Source organism: Misgurnus anguillicaudatus, chromosome 23 (genome assembly GCF_027580225.2).
Source record: "Misgurnus anguillicaudatus chromosome 23, ASM2758022v2, whole genome shotgun sequence".
Lineage (NCBI taxonomy): Eukaryota > Metazoa > Chordata > Actinopteri > Cypriniformes > Cobitidae > Misgurnus > Misgurnus anguillicaudatus.
Window position 1 is genome coordinate 27,962,376 of NC_073359.2, and position 17,081 is coordinate 27,979,456.

At 37.3% G+C, this 17,081-nt stretch overlaps 1 protein-coding gene across 2 annotated transcripts in view; it reads left to right on the forward strand.

The window, feature by feature from the left end:
• impact (impact RWD domain protein) overlaps positions 1 to 17,081 on the forward strand; it is a 39,726-nt gene that overhangs the window by 8,050 nt on the left and 14,595 nt on the right. For both annotated transcript variants that reach the window (XM_055217585.2, XM_073861484.1), the window contains exons 7-9: positions 6,080 to 6,223; positions 8,167 to 8,261; positions 16,657 to 16,730. In XM_055217585.2, the coding sequence (XP_055073560.2) occupies positions 6,080 to 6,223; positions 8,167 to 8,261; positions 16,657 to 16,730 (313 nt within the window). The remainder of the gene's footprint in view (positions 1 to 6,079; positions 6,224 to 8,166; positions 8,262 to 16,656; positions 16,731 to 17,081) is intronic.

Here is a 17,081-nt window from a genome sequence, read left to right on the forward strand (position 1 = left end):
AACTATGAATCTAAAACTAAATGAAAATTAACAAACGAATTTGTGTGCATTGATGTGAGGTGCAGTGTGATGAAGTTGAGATAAAATTACCAGGGTTCCCACGGGTCCTTGAAATCCTTGAAAGTTTGTGAATCTGGGGGGAAATTCAAGGCCCTGGGAATTTTTTGAAAATATACGTACATAGATAGAGGTCATTGAAAATGCTTGAACCTATTTTAGGTTCAAGCATTGCGTATGTTACTGTTTTTCCTTGAAAAGGGAACGAGAAGCTGGGTCTCCCTTGCCATACTTCCTGTGTCCCTGTAACGCCATCTTTGGCAATATTTCAGATAGCGATATACTTCCTGGCTCTCGCGTCACCCTGTCTTTGTCGTTAAGCCTCACCATTGGTTAAATCTGATATACACATTCAGTCGCACTTTCTCCTGGAGGCGTCCCCAAAGTGTCACCGCAGTGACGCAGCGCGAGTTCCCTCGAAAGGGAACTGTAACAATGTTTCGTAACACAATGTAACCTTGCTCTCACTTGAAATGTGTCCCCACATTGTGTCCCCTTGAATTTGAGGGTATTGCTCCTGGAAAGTCCTTGAAAGGTCCTTGAATTTGAAGTTTACTAAGATGTGGGAACCCTGAATAATTGAGCAGGACCTCCACACCTGAAATGAGATGTCTGGCTAACCTGCTAAATATCCCATGAGTCAGTGGGACACACAACTTCACAACATCAATCTGTATCCTCCCTGGATAGAACATTTTATCGGTGCTAAATCCTGAATCTTTGCATGGTGGCAAAATGTTGGGATTGTCACACAAGTAGCCCAGCCGCTGTTTCCCAAGCCATTGTCTACCTCAAATCTCTCTTCTCTTTGAACATAATGTTTTCCCAAATTATTGCACGCTGGATATTGGATCCATGCCTTTGATCTAGCCATCTCTGTAAAGTTGAATTGTTTGGATAAAATGAATAGAACAGCATGCCGCCGTGTAGGTAGATGTTTTTCGAGAGAGCTCCGTCGTCACAGGAAACTCGGCGCTGGGGGAGATCTAATCGTAATCGATGAAAAGACTTGACAGAACTTGTTAATCTGTTTCACCGGGGCACTAAAAGGCCCCATGAGGCCAATGGCGAGACATTTATTGACTTTCATGTTTTTTGACACTTACCCCTTATTCCCTGCTCTTTTCAGAAGGTGGAGAAAATCTTGTTTTGAAAGCAGTTCTCTCAGATCTTAGAAGAAGGACTTCGTTTTGTCTTGCTTTGTTAGCTTGAGGGCACTACAGAGTCAACTACACACCGTTGTCGGTTGCTTAAAGGTGTAAACCACTTCTTTTTCCCAATTGAAAATGTCTCTAATACCTGACAGATATCACTCTTGGGAACTCGCACGTCTGTGAGACATCCCTAGACTCAAAAGAAACGAAACGACCTTTGAGCCAATCAAAACATTGCGTGCTGCTTTTTTTGGATGGGTGGGTTTTGGGAGAAAAGGTCCATGATGGCTTGCGTCATTGCCAAACCCTATGTCTGGCTTCATTAGCCATATCTTTTTAGCATCCCATAATAGGAACGTACATCTCATAATAAGAACGTCTAGTTTTATTTATGCATACCGTGCCAAACGAAATGCATATGCAGATGTAGAAAGAATTCCCAAAATGTACTAATAATGTCAATTGGTTATCAGTTTTGAGTGGCACTTGTTTGTTGTTATCTACAGGTACAAGCGATATATAATTTGCTCTCTGTTTATTACTAGTTATAAGTGGTTACATGACAGTGTACTTCCAAACACTGCTATATGAATCCTTAAAAGCTGTTGTGTTTGAAGGACAGCTCTCCCACGCCTTTCCCTCAATGTGATAATTGCGATCGAAATTATGTATGTATGTCAATGGTTTTAACATGCAAATGCGCTTCTATGAATGGAACGCTCAAAGGGGAATAGAGATCCAACAAAACAGGAAAAAAATGGAAATGGGCCGTCTAGTTCATTAGCAAAGTCCTATTAATTATTTGAAATCTCGCATTTACACGAGACCTTCGTAAGATGCCGCTCTCCTCGAACTCGGATGCAGTTTACATGTTGAAAACGCTGAAGAGTCGTGTAGGTTAGCGAGCATATGGGGGCTCGCTTAATTAAAACCCCAAAATAGAAGCAACATTTTCGTAGAGTTGTGCTAATGCGCAATAGTTTGTCTTTTAGAGTGTTTAAGAGGAGAAAGAGCTCAACGTGTTATTATATATTTACTGAACTAAATGAAAAGCATGTAATCAGAGAGCTGCTTGCTGGGGCTTAACAGGTCTTCTGGTTCCCACAGGGTCTACACTTACTCATTTGAATCAGTCATGCTTGCTGGGTCTTGGACACCTGCCTACACAGTGTATATCCCTACTTAAAAAAAAAAATTAGCTTGTCTTCGGTCTGGCTATACTGGTGTTCACTGGTCTAGGAGCCGGGTTAAGCTGCTAATCTTCTAGTCCAAAACATTTTTTGAGTTTAATCAATCAAGACTTGCAATTGGCTACATGTACACTGTAAAAAGTGAAAGATGCGCTATTTAACTCTTTCCCTGCCAGTGTTTTTTTTTAAAGTTTATATTTTTCATAATTTTCAAGAAAATTTTCTTCTTAAAATATATAAACATACAATATATCAAATGAAAGAACAGACCCTCTTCTTTCCAAAAAAAAAGTTTCATCCAACCTTCGTTGGTTCTTTTTTATCACCTCTTATATATGGGTAGGTTTCTTCATAAACACATATTTTTTTTTTAAGCAAAAAGCTGAAATAATTCAATTTTTGTGTAGGACTTTTGATCGAGATCAGATTCAGAGTGATCCTCAAAACGGGCATACAGCTGTTTGCCCTGGGGCAATACTTCCAGGTTTTATAAGTTGTGGAACCTGGTGGATAATAACGGTATTTCGGAAAGGCGGAAGTACTCGTCATTGACAGGGAAGCGTTTTGAATTGACGAAATTTACTCGTCAATGGCGGTGAAAGAGTAAAAAAAATACTTGGTAACACATAAAAAAAAAGTTTCATGAACTCACTTTAAGTGAAAAATTTAAGGTGAAACATTTTTTGAAAATTGAAAAAAATCTAAAATATTTAAAGGCCATATCATGATAATCTGACTTTTTCCATCCATGTTTTAGTGCTATAATTGGGTTCCAAGTGCTCCTGTCAACCTAGAAAATGTGAAAAAGAACAACCCAGTAACTTAGTTTTGGTAAACTATTATCTGCAAGCATGTGAAAAAATACTGTATTTTTCGGTCTATAAGCCACATTTTTTTTATAACTTGGCTGGTGCTGCGTCTTACAGTCAGGTGCGCCTTGTAAGTCAATATGAATTAATTTTGACAATTATGAGGCAACAACATTACCGTCTACAGAGTCCGCCATATGCCGCTTCTGTATTTATGTAATTCAATGGGTTCAGTCATGTTGAATGATGAGTATGCGAACCTCACGCAAGTTGGCTTGTTCGGTTAATTTAGCCTATTCAACCTTCCAGGTAAGTTCTGTATGCTATGGTTTATCGTTTAAAAATGATAATATTACTTTAACGTACAGACATCTATTCAGCCTGCTGTTCTGTCTGCTATTGTTTAGTTGAATAACTTGCCTTTCCAGATTAAATGTCTGTTCTTCGGCTTGGATTTTGTGAAATAATTTCCTAAATTACTTTTGTATGTTATTTCATCTTAAAGATGCATTTTTGAATGACGCGGCTTATAGTCCGGAAAGTACGGTAGGTCATTTAAATTTGGCTCCCCTTGTGATGTCAGAAAGGGATAATACCGCCCCCTTACTCTGCACTGTCCAACCACAGTCCTGCCATTTAGTGCAGAGATCAGCTCATTTCATTTAAAAGGACACACCCAAAAACGGCACATTTTTGCTCACACATACAAAGTGGCAATTTTAACATAATTATAATAAATTATTTATAGGATATGTTGAGCTAAAACTTTACAAACTTACTCTAGGACATCAAAGATTTTAAATGTCCTCTTTAAACATTTTTAACTTAAATTTTTCACTTAAAGTTTACTTAACTGGAAATCTTAAGATCAGTTCAACAAGTTGGTCGTATCATGCAGGGAAGCGTTTCGTAGATGTAACCGCTAAAGTTAAATCAAGCTCTTGATTACCCGTTTAGAACAGCTGCTTCGTTCGAACTTGATTTCCTTCATTTTTAAATGAACGTTTTGGCAACGGCGGCTCGGCACGCAATTCCGAAACCCCAACGATTCACATGGCGCTCCTCAGTATGTGTGCCGTTAGCTTTTTGTTGCGCAACTATTACATTAGCGATGCTAATTTGTTCCCCACGCAAATTTAGTAAACAAATAGCTCTGTGTCGTGCGCGGCGATGACGTCACTTCGGAAGAAGTAACTTAATCTAATATCAAACTTCAGAGGGAAGGTAATTTGTGTCTTCCCTCATCACCGAAATGATTAGAGTCTTTAATACTCGACAGTGTCATGAAACGTGCCGCCTCCCTCCATTCTCGACAAACATCAGCTCTTGTTTTTACAGTAATTATGCAAATGAGATGCTAGTTACAGCAGGTTGTGTGGTGAGGGCCCCTCGGAGAGATCAAAAGGTTGTTTTTTATATTTCCGTGGGCTATGAATATTCAAGTCCGATGCTGAGAGGTGGGGGGAGGTCGGGGAGAAATGAAAAGCAGTCAAAGGTCATTAAAGCTTTGGAACCGACTTAATTTTTTGACGAGCTATAATTAATTTCTGAAATTGATTTGCTTCGAGTTTGCTGAACTAAATGGGAAAAGATAAACAGAGCACAAATCCTGTTTTTTTTTTTCTTGTGACATGTTTACTTATAGATGATGTTGAGGGTCATTTTGTGGCCAGCAGGGTAGAAATGAAATGAAAATAATTTTTTAGTGCTTCCATGTTCATGGGATACATGCAAATAAACTCTTAAACATAAAGGTCCTAAAAAGGGTTCTTTATGGACATTTATTTATAAAAAAAATACTATAATTTATAATTTTAATTATTACTATAATTCAATTGTTATAATTGTTTTCTATAAAATTTTTAAAATATAAAAATTCATGTTTTTTGTCATGAAGTTTACTTGAAACTGAAATTTACATTGTTAAGGAAAACAATGTGGCTGGTCGCGTAAAATTATCACTTTAAGAAGCAGCAGAAGCCTCTGCCATCCGTCACATATCGTAATTAATATTCATGGACCAAGCTGCACCTGGAACAGTCTGTGCCCTGAGCTGCTGACAGGGCGTGAACTTCATGAGGTCTTCCTGAAGTCCACTTTAATACATACTTCTTTGACAGTAACGCACACGAGTGTATCCGTGGCAACTAGACATTTAAAACCATGTCTTGCTTATGAAGAGAAGATAATGAGATTGTTCCTACTCCCTTATTTCAAAGATTTGGTATTCGACACAGCCTGTCAATTTAAATCCACCGGTCTCTATAAAAGACTTAGAAATCCTAAGGAATGAGATTTGGACGCCGAAGGAATTCCTTCGTGTGAACTTTATGGGAATGCTGTTTTTACATCCGTGCAGCTGAATACTAATGCAGTACTTCAGAACAGCTGGAATGACTGATTGCAGACTTCATTTAAGTCTCATTTAGTTTCTGCTTTAGACTTTCCAAAGAATTGACTGCCAGTGATTTATCGAAATGTCTGTTCTACAAGTGTCTAGATGTCAAAATCCTCTGCATGAGATGTTGTGTTGTTATTTAACACATTGTCTAAACTAGGAAGTGTCAAGAATGATATTATGGAGCATCTGCATGCAAATTTCAAGTATTTTCTGATTAGCTGAGAGTCTAGAATAGTTGAGAATGTCACTGACTGCTATTTCGTCTTCTTTAAAATGTCTTTGTTGAAATTATTGGATGTAATATTCTCAAAAGTAAAATGTCATGTGTAACGAAATTGCAATAAAAGTCTTCAGTGTCCTTTGTAGACGCAGACTCTAGTCTATAAAGTAAATGAAATGTGCATCGGTCTGTTAAATTATTACTTCATCCGTAATTCTACGCCTCTCTGTGTTCCTGTGTTTTGTTAGACGGACCAGAGACGAGCAAAACGGTGACAACGGAGGAAGATTGTCACAATTACGATGAAGATGATGTTCGAGATTATAGCTTGTTAAAACTTGCTTCCAGCCAATCAGATGACAACTTCTCTAATTTTTCAGATGGTACATTAGGTAAGAAAGCTTTCAACATTCCAAGGTAACGAATTTTGAATAATAGTTTAAAAAAGAAAATATTCTTAAGCCCTTTTTGAGTGTGGGAGGTGAAAAGGTGATGTACACCTTCGAATTAATATAACTCTGGCATTTTTATTTTGGTCTAGAAGCCATCTCTTGGTCTTGTCTTTGAGGTGAAAATATTGTCTGGAGGCGAAAATATTAGAGACACTCCACATTTCCCAGCTTCTCTAGAGTTAAACACTTGATTTTTACCGTTTTGGAATCCATTCAGCCGATCTCCGGATCTGGCGGTACCACTTTTAGACCAGCTTAGCATAATCCATTGAATCCGATTAGACCATTAGCATCGTGCTCATAAGAGTTACAATATTTTATTAATGATATCACGCAGTGCCCAAAAATAGTCCCCTACTATTAAAAGTTACCAAAGGGACTATTTTCGGGCGCTGCGTAATATCATTGCGTCTGCTGCAGCCATGTTACGGCAGCAAAGTCTTTGATTATTACGCCAGAATGAGAGTATAGTTCCTAGCCATATCTGCCTAGAAAATCACAACTTTTAATTTTCCGTCAGTCTTAGTACACGATATAACTACAGAAGAGTCAAGTTTTAAATAGGAAAAACATTGAAACTCCTTGGTCATCCCCTAGCGCGATGCCAATGGTCCAATCAGACTCAATGAATTATGCCAAGCCATGCCAAAAGTGGTAGCGCCAAACCCGGAGATTAGCTAAATAGATTACAATACGGTAAAAATCAATTGTTTAAAGGTACAATATGTAGTTTTTTATTAGTCAGAATCAATGTCTTTATTCAAAAATATGTCTTCATTGATGTCAAATGATCTCTGCCAATGATCTGACTTTTCTTTAGATTAGATTAGAATTTCTCTTTATTTACATAGACCTTACATTCAAGAAGGCTTCCGTGTCGTTTCGCCATATTGAAAAAGTATAATAGCAGAGAGGGACAAAAAGCACTAGCCTACCGCACCGCGTTTTCGTTCAGAACGAAACTCAGCTGAAACGGACAAGGAGATCAGTGAGTACACAACGGCTACCGTAGTTGCAACACGCATTTGGAAAAGCGAGGCGCTAGAGAGCACTATTCGTTTGAATTCAAAATACAATTTCACCACTTGATGGGGGAAAATCCTGCTTATTGTCCCTTTACCCTAGTGGAGCTGGAAAATGAGCCTATTTTTTTAAAATAAGTGGAGTGGCCCTTTAAATAAAACATTGTTATTGCAGTTTACGTTTATTGTAATAAATAAAAAATAATGCAATAAAAGTATATCTTTTATTTATAAAATTATCACAAAAAATGGTTTGTGTTACACTTTTAGTGGTTTTACCAACAATGGCCACTAGGTGTCAACAGTTTGTTGCATACTCTCGTCACAAATTAATGAATTACTGTCACTGCATTATTATTACTGATAAAACGTTTTAAAATATGAAAACTACATTCTTAGACCTTTCGAACGATATATAGTTTTTTGTGATAAGATTTACGAAATGTACATGCAAAATATTAACGTAAACTCAAAAACAAAACGCATAGAGAAGCTACAGTAGCCCCCAGAGGACAAACATGTCATTGTTTATATATTATATTGCATTTCTGTCAAGAGATCCTACTAAATGTCCCACAATGCACTTTTAAGTCAACATGAAATTGTGTTTACAACCAACTTTACTTTAGTAGTGTGATAATTAAAAAAATTAGAGAACTTGGATTGTATTCAACAAGATTTGTTTGGTTCGGTTTGTTGTGACAAAACATTCTTTGAAGTAAGACTAAGAACGTGTTCAAAAAGTAAACGTGTGTTTATTTTATTTTTTATTGGCACCTTCCGTTAAATGGCTTAATGAGTAATTAGCAGCTTGCCATTCGTTCAAAGAAACAATTTTATTTGTTTTTGTTGTTTTCGTAGATGAAGAGTTGCCACCAATTCAACACGGTGAGACAATCACAGACAGACGGAGCACGTTCCAGCCTCATTTAGCCCCAGTGGTGACTCCTAAACAGGTGTGATTCATTACCCACAATCCTTCACTGTCACTGCATAGCTCGCTATACAGGAAAAGATGCCAAATAAACAAAGATGTCTATTTTTTTGTGCCATGCTTATAGAAGTGGTGTTTCGTAACAGCCAGCACTGTTTTTATTCTGGTGTGAAACAGATGCGGTGCTTGTTTTGAAATGTCTATCAATCCGATCTCTAGTGCGCTCGCAGGGCTTGCTCTAAGCATTGTTTAAAATCTTAAAATTTACCGTTCGCCCACTCATGCACCCCCGGGCAATTTGATGATGTCACAGAACCGTCTCTGTCGTTCGCTTCGCCCAGCTGGGTAGGAAGCAGATGACTCACGCGCACCTGCCCCTGATGCGACCGCTCTTCTGCATTATTACTGCAACCCGACGCCCCTACAAACTTTATTGTCTTCAACGCTCCCACTCGTGTGAAATCTCGACAGAGCCGTTTTTGGAAAATCGACTGCACACAGGTGTTTGGAGATTGAGATATTGAGTCGCCATTGTGCATGCCTGCTGGAAAGTTATCATGCGCTTAAGATTGAGAGGGTTGCTGTTTTCGAGAGCGGCCGTTTGAATGGCACCCTGCCTTTAAGGAGCGCGTTGACATTTCTGCCTCTTGTTTGGCTCCTTTGTGCGATTGACGGTTTGAAGTCAAGCGGTGACTGTTTGTGTTTTTGACCTCTGGACTTTTCGTCCATGTGAAAGCTTGTGTCAAAACAACAGGCCAGACGCATTCATGCAGCACAGAAATTGTTTACAAACACCTATAGATAAATTAAAGACTCATAATAGGTTTAAATTAAATTAATTGCTTAGAAAAGTCTTCTGTAAGCTATATAGATATACATACCAGTTATGCGACCAGAATTTAATACTTAAGGTTTGAGTCAGCCTAAATCTAACTATTTTTGTTTATCATTAAACAGTAGTTACATGCACGAAGTTACGTCTCGAAATTGCTTTACGCATTTAAGATCAAGTGGAAGTTCTTGTAGGCCGGCTTGAGGCGTAGTTACGCCTCAATATCAAGATAATCTGTTCACATTGTGCGCATCTCTGAATCTTTTTCTTTAATGCGACGTTTCAATGCGCAGGTGCGTTTTAAGAATTAGCTTTTACCATCCGAATATAATATTCAGCAAATCAAAGGAATAATACAGCTAAATGCAAATGAGGAGCTTTATCCAAGCCATTTGAAATCCCCTAGACAAGTAAGAAATTAAATTACAGTTCTTTGGTAAAATAGGACGAAGGATGATATTAGAGACCGGCTGAGTGCTTGATTAACGTCATCCGCCTGCGATGTGTTTACTTCTTATTATCTATGCTGATAGAAAGCCCATAATACGTGTTTTTTCCCTTTTCTCTTTCATTTCCTCGATTTTTTCTAGTCCCTGCCTTGTCTTTTTCTGAAAAGCTTTTTTGTCTTGCCTGTAAGATTACACAGTGGTCTTTGACTTTAATTGACGCTTTTGAACAGCAACATTACACGTGTATATGCGCGAACATCAATGCTCGGCTGTCAAGCACTTGCGGGCTCGTGTAGAGTACGTTTTCCATCTTCGAGTCGTTCGCAAGGTTTCTTTTACCAAATAGGATTTGATACGGATGCAGATGTGTTGTGATTTCAATTAACAGTGTTTGCAAAGTCAATCATCACTATAACTTATAAATAATAATACTAAGAAATGTGTGATTTAAAGAAATCCTTTAGTTTAATTATTTTATTTTGATACAACGGACCTGAATAATGGCTGTTTTTCAATATGCGTTCTTCAGCGATCTTGCGTCCTTGTGTTCTCCTTCTACGTCATCATTAACAGTCGAAGTTCAATTCCAATTCTCAAGAACGCAAGTACAGAGGATGCATGAAAATACCCAGATGTGTTCTTAATATCGAGGATGCAGACTTGCGCGCTGAAATCTGGGGAGGTCAGGTGACCAACAGGAAGATTGCACACGTTTTAATTCTCACAAGTGCGTTTTGTGTTCTCGCTACCTTCTGAATTCGTTCTTCCAAGGTCGCCTGTCAAGACTGGTCTTCACGCAAGTTCGTTCTTTGCGTTCTTGGAATTGAGAAGCGGCTAATATCACAAATGATGCTAACTTAGCTACGTAGCTAATACGCAACTTCATACAACAGTTGCTATTGTAATTGGCGTCCTATAGTTGGCGTCCACCTGCACTGTAAAAAAGATGCACCATTTTTTTATGTTAATTTAACTTAACAAATTAAGTTAAACAATTTCAAAACTTTAAAAAACGTGACAAACAGTAAGTAAATAAACGTTACCGTTTCACAGTGCGATCTAACCCGGCCATTCCCAAACTGTGGTCCGCGGACCACTAGTGGTCCGTGAGGGTACTGCAGGTGGTCCGTGTAAAGCCAAAATAAAATATAAAATAATATAAAATAATTTTTTTTAAGAATATGTTTTAAGAATCTGTTGTACTGATGTGATGACCAGTTATAGTTTTAGTGCTAGTAAGCCTATTTAGAAGTGCAGATAAATTCAGGACTTTTTTATTATGAGTATTATGAGGTGGAAATTCTTGATTACAAATAGTGGTCCACACACACAAAAAGTTTGAAAACCCCTGATCTAACCCAGTCTCACAGAGATGCATATAAATAGCACAAAGTGTAAAAACTCGTGCAATACGTACACCAAATTCAAATTTGGCATGCATATGATAAACCAGTCCTTCCTGTTAACTTAAAACGGTGCATCTTTTTTTGTCGTTTAATGTTTTTTTTCAATATTTTCTATTTTTTACCATTTTCCCTTGGTTTTGGAACAACTTTTTGTTACATAAAATGACATCCAAACCCCAATTCTATCTCCAACTCCAAGTGACCATGGCTTAAAAATAGACAAAAATACGGAGAAACCTGTATTTTAAATAACGTCCTAAAGCAAATTTCAAATCTAACCCTAAACCCAAGCGAAAAATGGTTTAAAAAACAGAAAAAGTATAGAAACCAATACATAAAACAACAAAAAAGATGCTGTGTTTAAGTGAACGGGAAGAACTAGCGTATCATATGCATGTACAATTGGAATTTTGTGTACGTATTGCACGAGTTTTCACACTTCATGCTATTTATACGCATCTACTTGAGACTGGGGAGTACGATTCATACAGCCACACAAGTTTAAGCGTTATGTTTATTTTCAAGAAAAATCTTTCTTATTTTTTTATCTTGTTTTCAGTAAAACTATTAAATTAAGATGCTTTTTCTTGATGAGCAAAATGACCCAAGAAGATAAGTCTAGTTTTTAAACCAAAAATGTAAAATTTAAGTGATTTTGTGCATAAAACAAGCAAAAAAAAAATCTGCCAATGGGGTAAGAAAAAAATCTTGAAAATTTTTCTTAAACACTACATTAAAGAAAATTTCAAGAAAAATTTGCTTACCCCATTGGCAGATTTTTTTTTTTTTTTAGATATTTTTTTTACGGAAAACAAGACACAAATATTAAGAACATTTTTTCTTGAAATTATTTTTTTTTTTTTTGCAGTGTACACTGCAAAAATGATTTTCAAGAAAAACTAATTCTTAGTATTTTTGTCTTGTTTCAGTAAAAATATCTAAAAATTCTTAAATGACGATGCTTTTTCTTGATGAGCTAAACGACCCAAGAAAATAAGTCTAATTTTTAGACCAAAAACATCAAATTTAAGTAATTTTGTGCATAAAACAAGCAAAAAAAATCGCCCAATGGCGTAAGCAATTTTTTCTTTAATTTTTATTGAATTTAGTGTTTAAGAAAGATTTTTTGCTTATATTTTATATTTGCTTTGCTTATATTTTTTATATATTTTTTGGCCGATTTTTTTTTCTTTTTTTACGTTTAAATTTACTTAAATTGTATATTTTTGTCTATAAACTAGACTTATTTTCTTAGGTAATTTTGCTCATCAAGAAAGGCCATTGTTTTAGATATTTCTACTGAAAACAAGCCAAAAATACTATGTTAGAAAGTCATTTTTTGCTGTGTTAAATACTACATACACATGTACGCGCAGTTACAAAAATCTAGTGCTGCGTGTACAGTGCATGCATTCTTTTCTGATGACAAAATTTGCATCAAATGCACTTGAAACAAGTTTGAAATTTGAAACAAGCAAAAGATTTTAAGAAAATCAGCCAATGGGGTGAGAAAAAAAATCTTGAAAAAAGTTTACTTTTTCTTAAACACTTAATTCTAGAAATGTTCAAAAAAACAAATTCTCACCCCATTGGCAGATTTTTTTTTAAGTAAGAAAGTCAATATTTGCAGTGTAGCCGCAAGATTTGCATGCAAATCTCGTGAAATATAGATTTGTTATTTTTTTTAAGTCGCACAGATTCTCCATTAAAAATCAGCCGTGTTATGGCACACCCAACAGTAGAGCTTTACAAACCCCTCGAAGCAGATTGAACAACCTTATCAGGTCTAAATTAGCCAGACAAGCTCGATATAAAATCAATGGATATGTTTAGTTCAGCCGAACAGCTGCGATGAGCTGTCTGAGTGCATTAGAAGCACACGTTGAATTGTTCTGTACAAACAAGACCACCGAAAAGAAAAAAAAGGAGGCATGTCTCTTATTCACTTTGTAGTTCTGTTTGGATTTCAGGGGCCATTTTGATGCTTTTTGATCTTTGCTCGCATGATATTGTGTTATCAGCAGGAACTTCAAAGTTTGGCCGTGCTCTAATTTTCATAAAAGGTTAGTGTGTTGATAGAAGTTTGCAAATGAGTTTTCCCCACGCAATCTAGCTCCCATGTCTTGGTGAAAACACACACCTGTTTGTTCAAAAAGCTTCAAGGAAAATCCATCTTCACAGGCTACACATCTCAAAACATTTAATTAGATTACCTGTCGCGCACAAAGGCGCTTCACAATAGGGAAACAAGAAGCTCAAAGCGGCCTCAGAGGAAATATCAACGATTGTTTTTCCCTTTGTGTTTAGTCGAGATCAACATTGATAAAAAGACAACATTTGCACACAGCATTCAAAAGATGTCTCATTAGCCTCGACTTAACCCAGGTGTGCATCGACACAATATTAGCCGGAGAGAAAACAGACGCCGTCGATGATGAATCGTGCCGATAGCCGCCTCAATTCGTGACAACTGTTTCTTTTGGAAAGGGGGCGATGTCTTACATATTCATTAGCTTTGGGCCACTTGTCTTTTTGATTTCTGAATGAATTTGGACGTTGAAACATGACTAAGCCATCGTTGCTTACACAATAATGTGAGTTTCTCATTGAAGGAGAATTAGATGGACATGTTTATTACCTTCTGCTACCTTATGTCCAGGGCTGCAGTACAGAAAAGCACTTTATGGATGCGTTTTTGTCTCTTTCTTGGTAAATAATGGAAGGACACTCAACACAAATGGCCTGAAACCCAATTTGATGGACAGAAGCAACTACTGTGTGTCCTTCCCTTGGGTTTTAAAGCAATATTTGAAGTCCACGGTGTTGTGGACAAAACAGATTTACACTTGGTATCTCGTCATTCGCTGCAAGCAGGCTTTTTCAACAAAGCCGGGTATTGCGTCTAAATCCGAGTAAATTCTAGCGTTGCCGTGGATGTTATGTCATTTTCGGGTACATTTCATCAGGGCTGTTTTTCTTCTTTTGTAATCCTCTAAATCTGTGCCTCTCTGTCACTAAGGTTCAGCAGAGTTGTTTTACCAAACACAGACACACCAAATTTGCTAACAAGTAATTGAATTGCCTCCTTTTACTCAACTTAGAGCAGTTCGAAGATTTACCAGATTTACTCGGGCACTAATAAGTAGAGACCCAGCAAGACTTCAGCGACATTTTCTGTCCACATTAAAACGAAAAGGACATCCAATCGTTTGCATGATCTCGTTTTGACTGTGCAATTATGAATACATCGATATGGATTGATTTTATTTCTAGCGATCCGATGCATCGATGCCACAGGTAAAAAAACTATTTGAGGTACCTTTATTTTGACACTCTCCACGTCTACATTCCTTGACTTAACGTCCATCTACGCATTTCCACCAAAGCACACATTTTTTCATCTGCTAGTGTCAGCAAGTGGATGCGATGCAGCAACAAAAATTTAGTTTTCAATTTAATTATTTTTTTTCTAAAAACTACCTCAGCGATTGTCACAAGCGTGCCGCACAAGCCCTGAAAAGTGAAGCCAAAATGTCTCTATCGCCCCCCAGTGTCTGGTCCCAGTATAGGTCATAAACCCCGCCTCCCCATGTTATTCAATGCGACTTGAGACAAAACAATTTAATTACAATTCAATAATCTTTTTTCCGAAGCTGGTTTCTGTCATTTACTGTAGTTTCTATCACGATGATGTTATTTCAAGTGTTTGTTTTTAAAATAAGTTTGTGTTTAGTTAGTTAGTTATTTTATGCTATAAAAACGGTGGTGTCACGTCATGATTGACAGCTGTGATATGCGCATTCTGCGAGGGCGGGGCCTTCATTTCGTGGCTTTACTTCCTGCTCACGACTGCGCAGGACTGGTCCCGATACCGCTACTGCGCAGACTCAAGACCCAAGATGTCAGCGTCGTATCGGGACGTATCGTCACTTTTCACCAATGGAAGAGAGCAAACGGGCGTTGTCCATCTTTTTTTGCGGTCTATGGATTGTCACTATTGCATATTTTGCCACAAAATACTGAATGTTGCCATCATAAGCTTAATATTATGTGACATTTTGCACATCATTATTCATGTTTCTTTATTTTAAAAAAGTGTATTTTTGTTAGTTTGTTGTTGTAAATGTTCCAATTGGGACAGAGATTGTGCCATTTTCAAAGAGTTTAATTAATTGTTTATGTTATACTGTATATTTTGTGTGCATTTGTAAATAAAATGTAACCCCTTAACTAGGCACGTTATATAAAATATCGATAAATGGATCGATTAGGATTTAATTGCATCGAAAAGTGTTCAATGTATCGGTAAAAACCTCATTGATGGCGGAGAAAACCAATTTTCCTTAACGTATCATAATGCGACTTGGTGACATTTAAAGGGACACTCCACTGTTTCCGAAAATATGCTCATCCTCCAGCTCCCCTAGAGTTAAACATTTGTTTTTTACTGTTTTGGATTTCCATTCAGCTGATCTCCGGGTCTGGCGCTAGCACTTTTAGCATAGCTTAGCACAATCCATTGAATCTGATTAGACCATTAGCATCGCGCTTAAAAATAACCAAAGAGTTTCAATATTTTTTATATTTAAAAATGTACTCTTCTGTAGTTACATCGTGTACTGAGACAGACGGAAAATCAAAAGTTGCGATTTTCCAGGCAGACATGGCCAGGAACCACTCTAACTCTGGCGCAATAATCAAGGACCCCGCTGCCGCAACATGGCTGCACGAGGCGCAATGGTACCACACAGCAGCCAAAAACAGTCCCCTTAGTATCTTTCAATAGCAGGGGACTACTTTCGGGCAGTGCGTATATCATTGCGTCTCCTGCAGCCATGTTGCGGCAGCAAAGTCCTTGATTATTACGCCAGAATGAGAGTATATCTGCCTAGAAAATCACAAATTTTAATTTTCAGTTGGTCTTAGTACACGATGTAACTACAGAAGAGTCAAGTTTTAAATAGTAAAAATATCCAAACTCTTTGGTTATTTTTAGTGCGATGCTAATAGTCTAATCAGATTCAATGCATTATGCCAAGCCACGCCAAAAGTGCTAGCGCCAGACCCGGAGATCAACTGAATAGATTCCAAAACGGCAAAAATCAAATGCTTAACTCTAGGGGAGCTGGAAAATTTGTAAAAAAGAAAATTTATAAAAAATTTGAGTGTCCCTTTAATAATAAAAGATTTTGTATATCAGTAAATTTACATCGCACCAGTTTAAAGATGGCTGAATGGTTCGAAAACATGACCAAACATCAATAAAACCATTTGATAGGGCCTGTTTATATTCGTACTTGTGTACCTTTGCATCACATACCTATGGAGTTTTAATCAACAGTTCTTGTATTCAATCATAGTCGTTACTTTGTTAAGACCAGACGTGTCACGGCAAGAATCGGTTGGCGACGCTATGATAATACATTGCGCTTCAAGCCTGCATGTGTCTTGGTGTCTTATTTGCTATGATATGTTATGCGCACCCCATCTAACACATACATTCTCAGCACATAACATCACCTCCCATTTATAAAAACAACTTTTATTGAACGACAAATATGCCAATGGAGGTTATTCTGAGCACGTGCACATGCCTCGGCTTTGTATTGACAGACGGCGTGAAATATTCTGCTTTTTAAATAAATCCATCATTGAACATGTGAATATCAGTTATTTTCATCCTGTAGTTGTACGTGATGCACACTTCTTATGTACTATTTTATTTAACAGGTTAAGATGGTCCTGAATAAGTTGTACGAAAACAAGAAGATCGCAAGTGCCACTCACAACATCTACGCATACAGGTATTACATTTCATAATGTATGTAGATTAACAGCACCTGCAGGGTGACCACTGTCACCTATTTTCAACCTTTTCTCAACTTTGGCTAACCCTAGTGTAACTATTTACAGAATTAATCTGTGGATCTTTTGTTGCCTTGCATATCTAGTTTCTATTTACAGAATAATCTAATGAACGTATATTGCATGCCGCAGTTAAAACACACTTTATTTTATAAGATTTCATTTAGTCTTTTAATTATTCATGCATTTAGATTTATACGTTTATAAAACTGTGTGTGTGCGTGTGTTTGTGTTACCCTGGGGGGTTTTTAGGACATGATTAATGTCAAACAGAGTAGTGGGTGTCATTT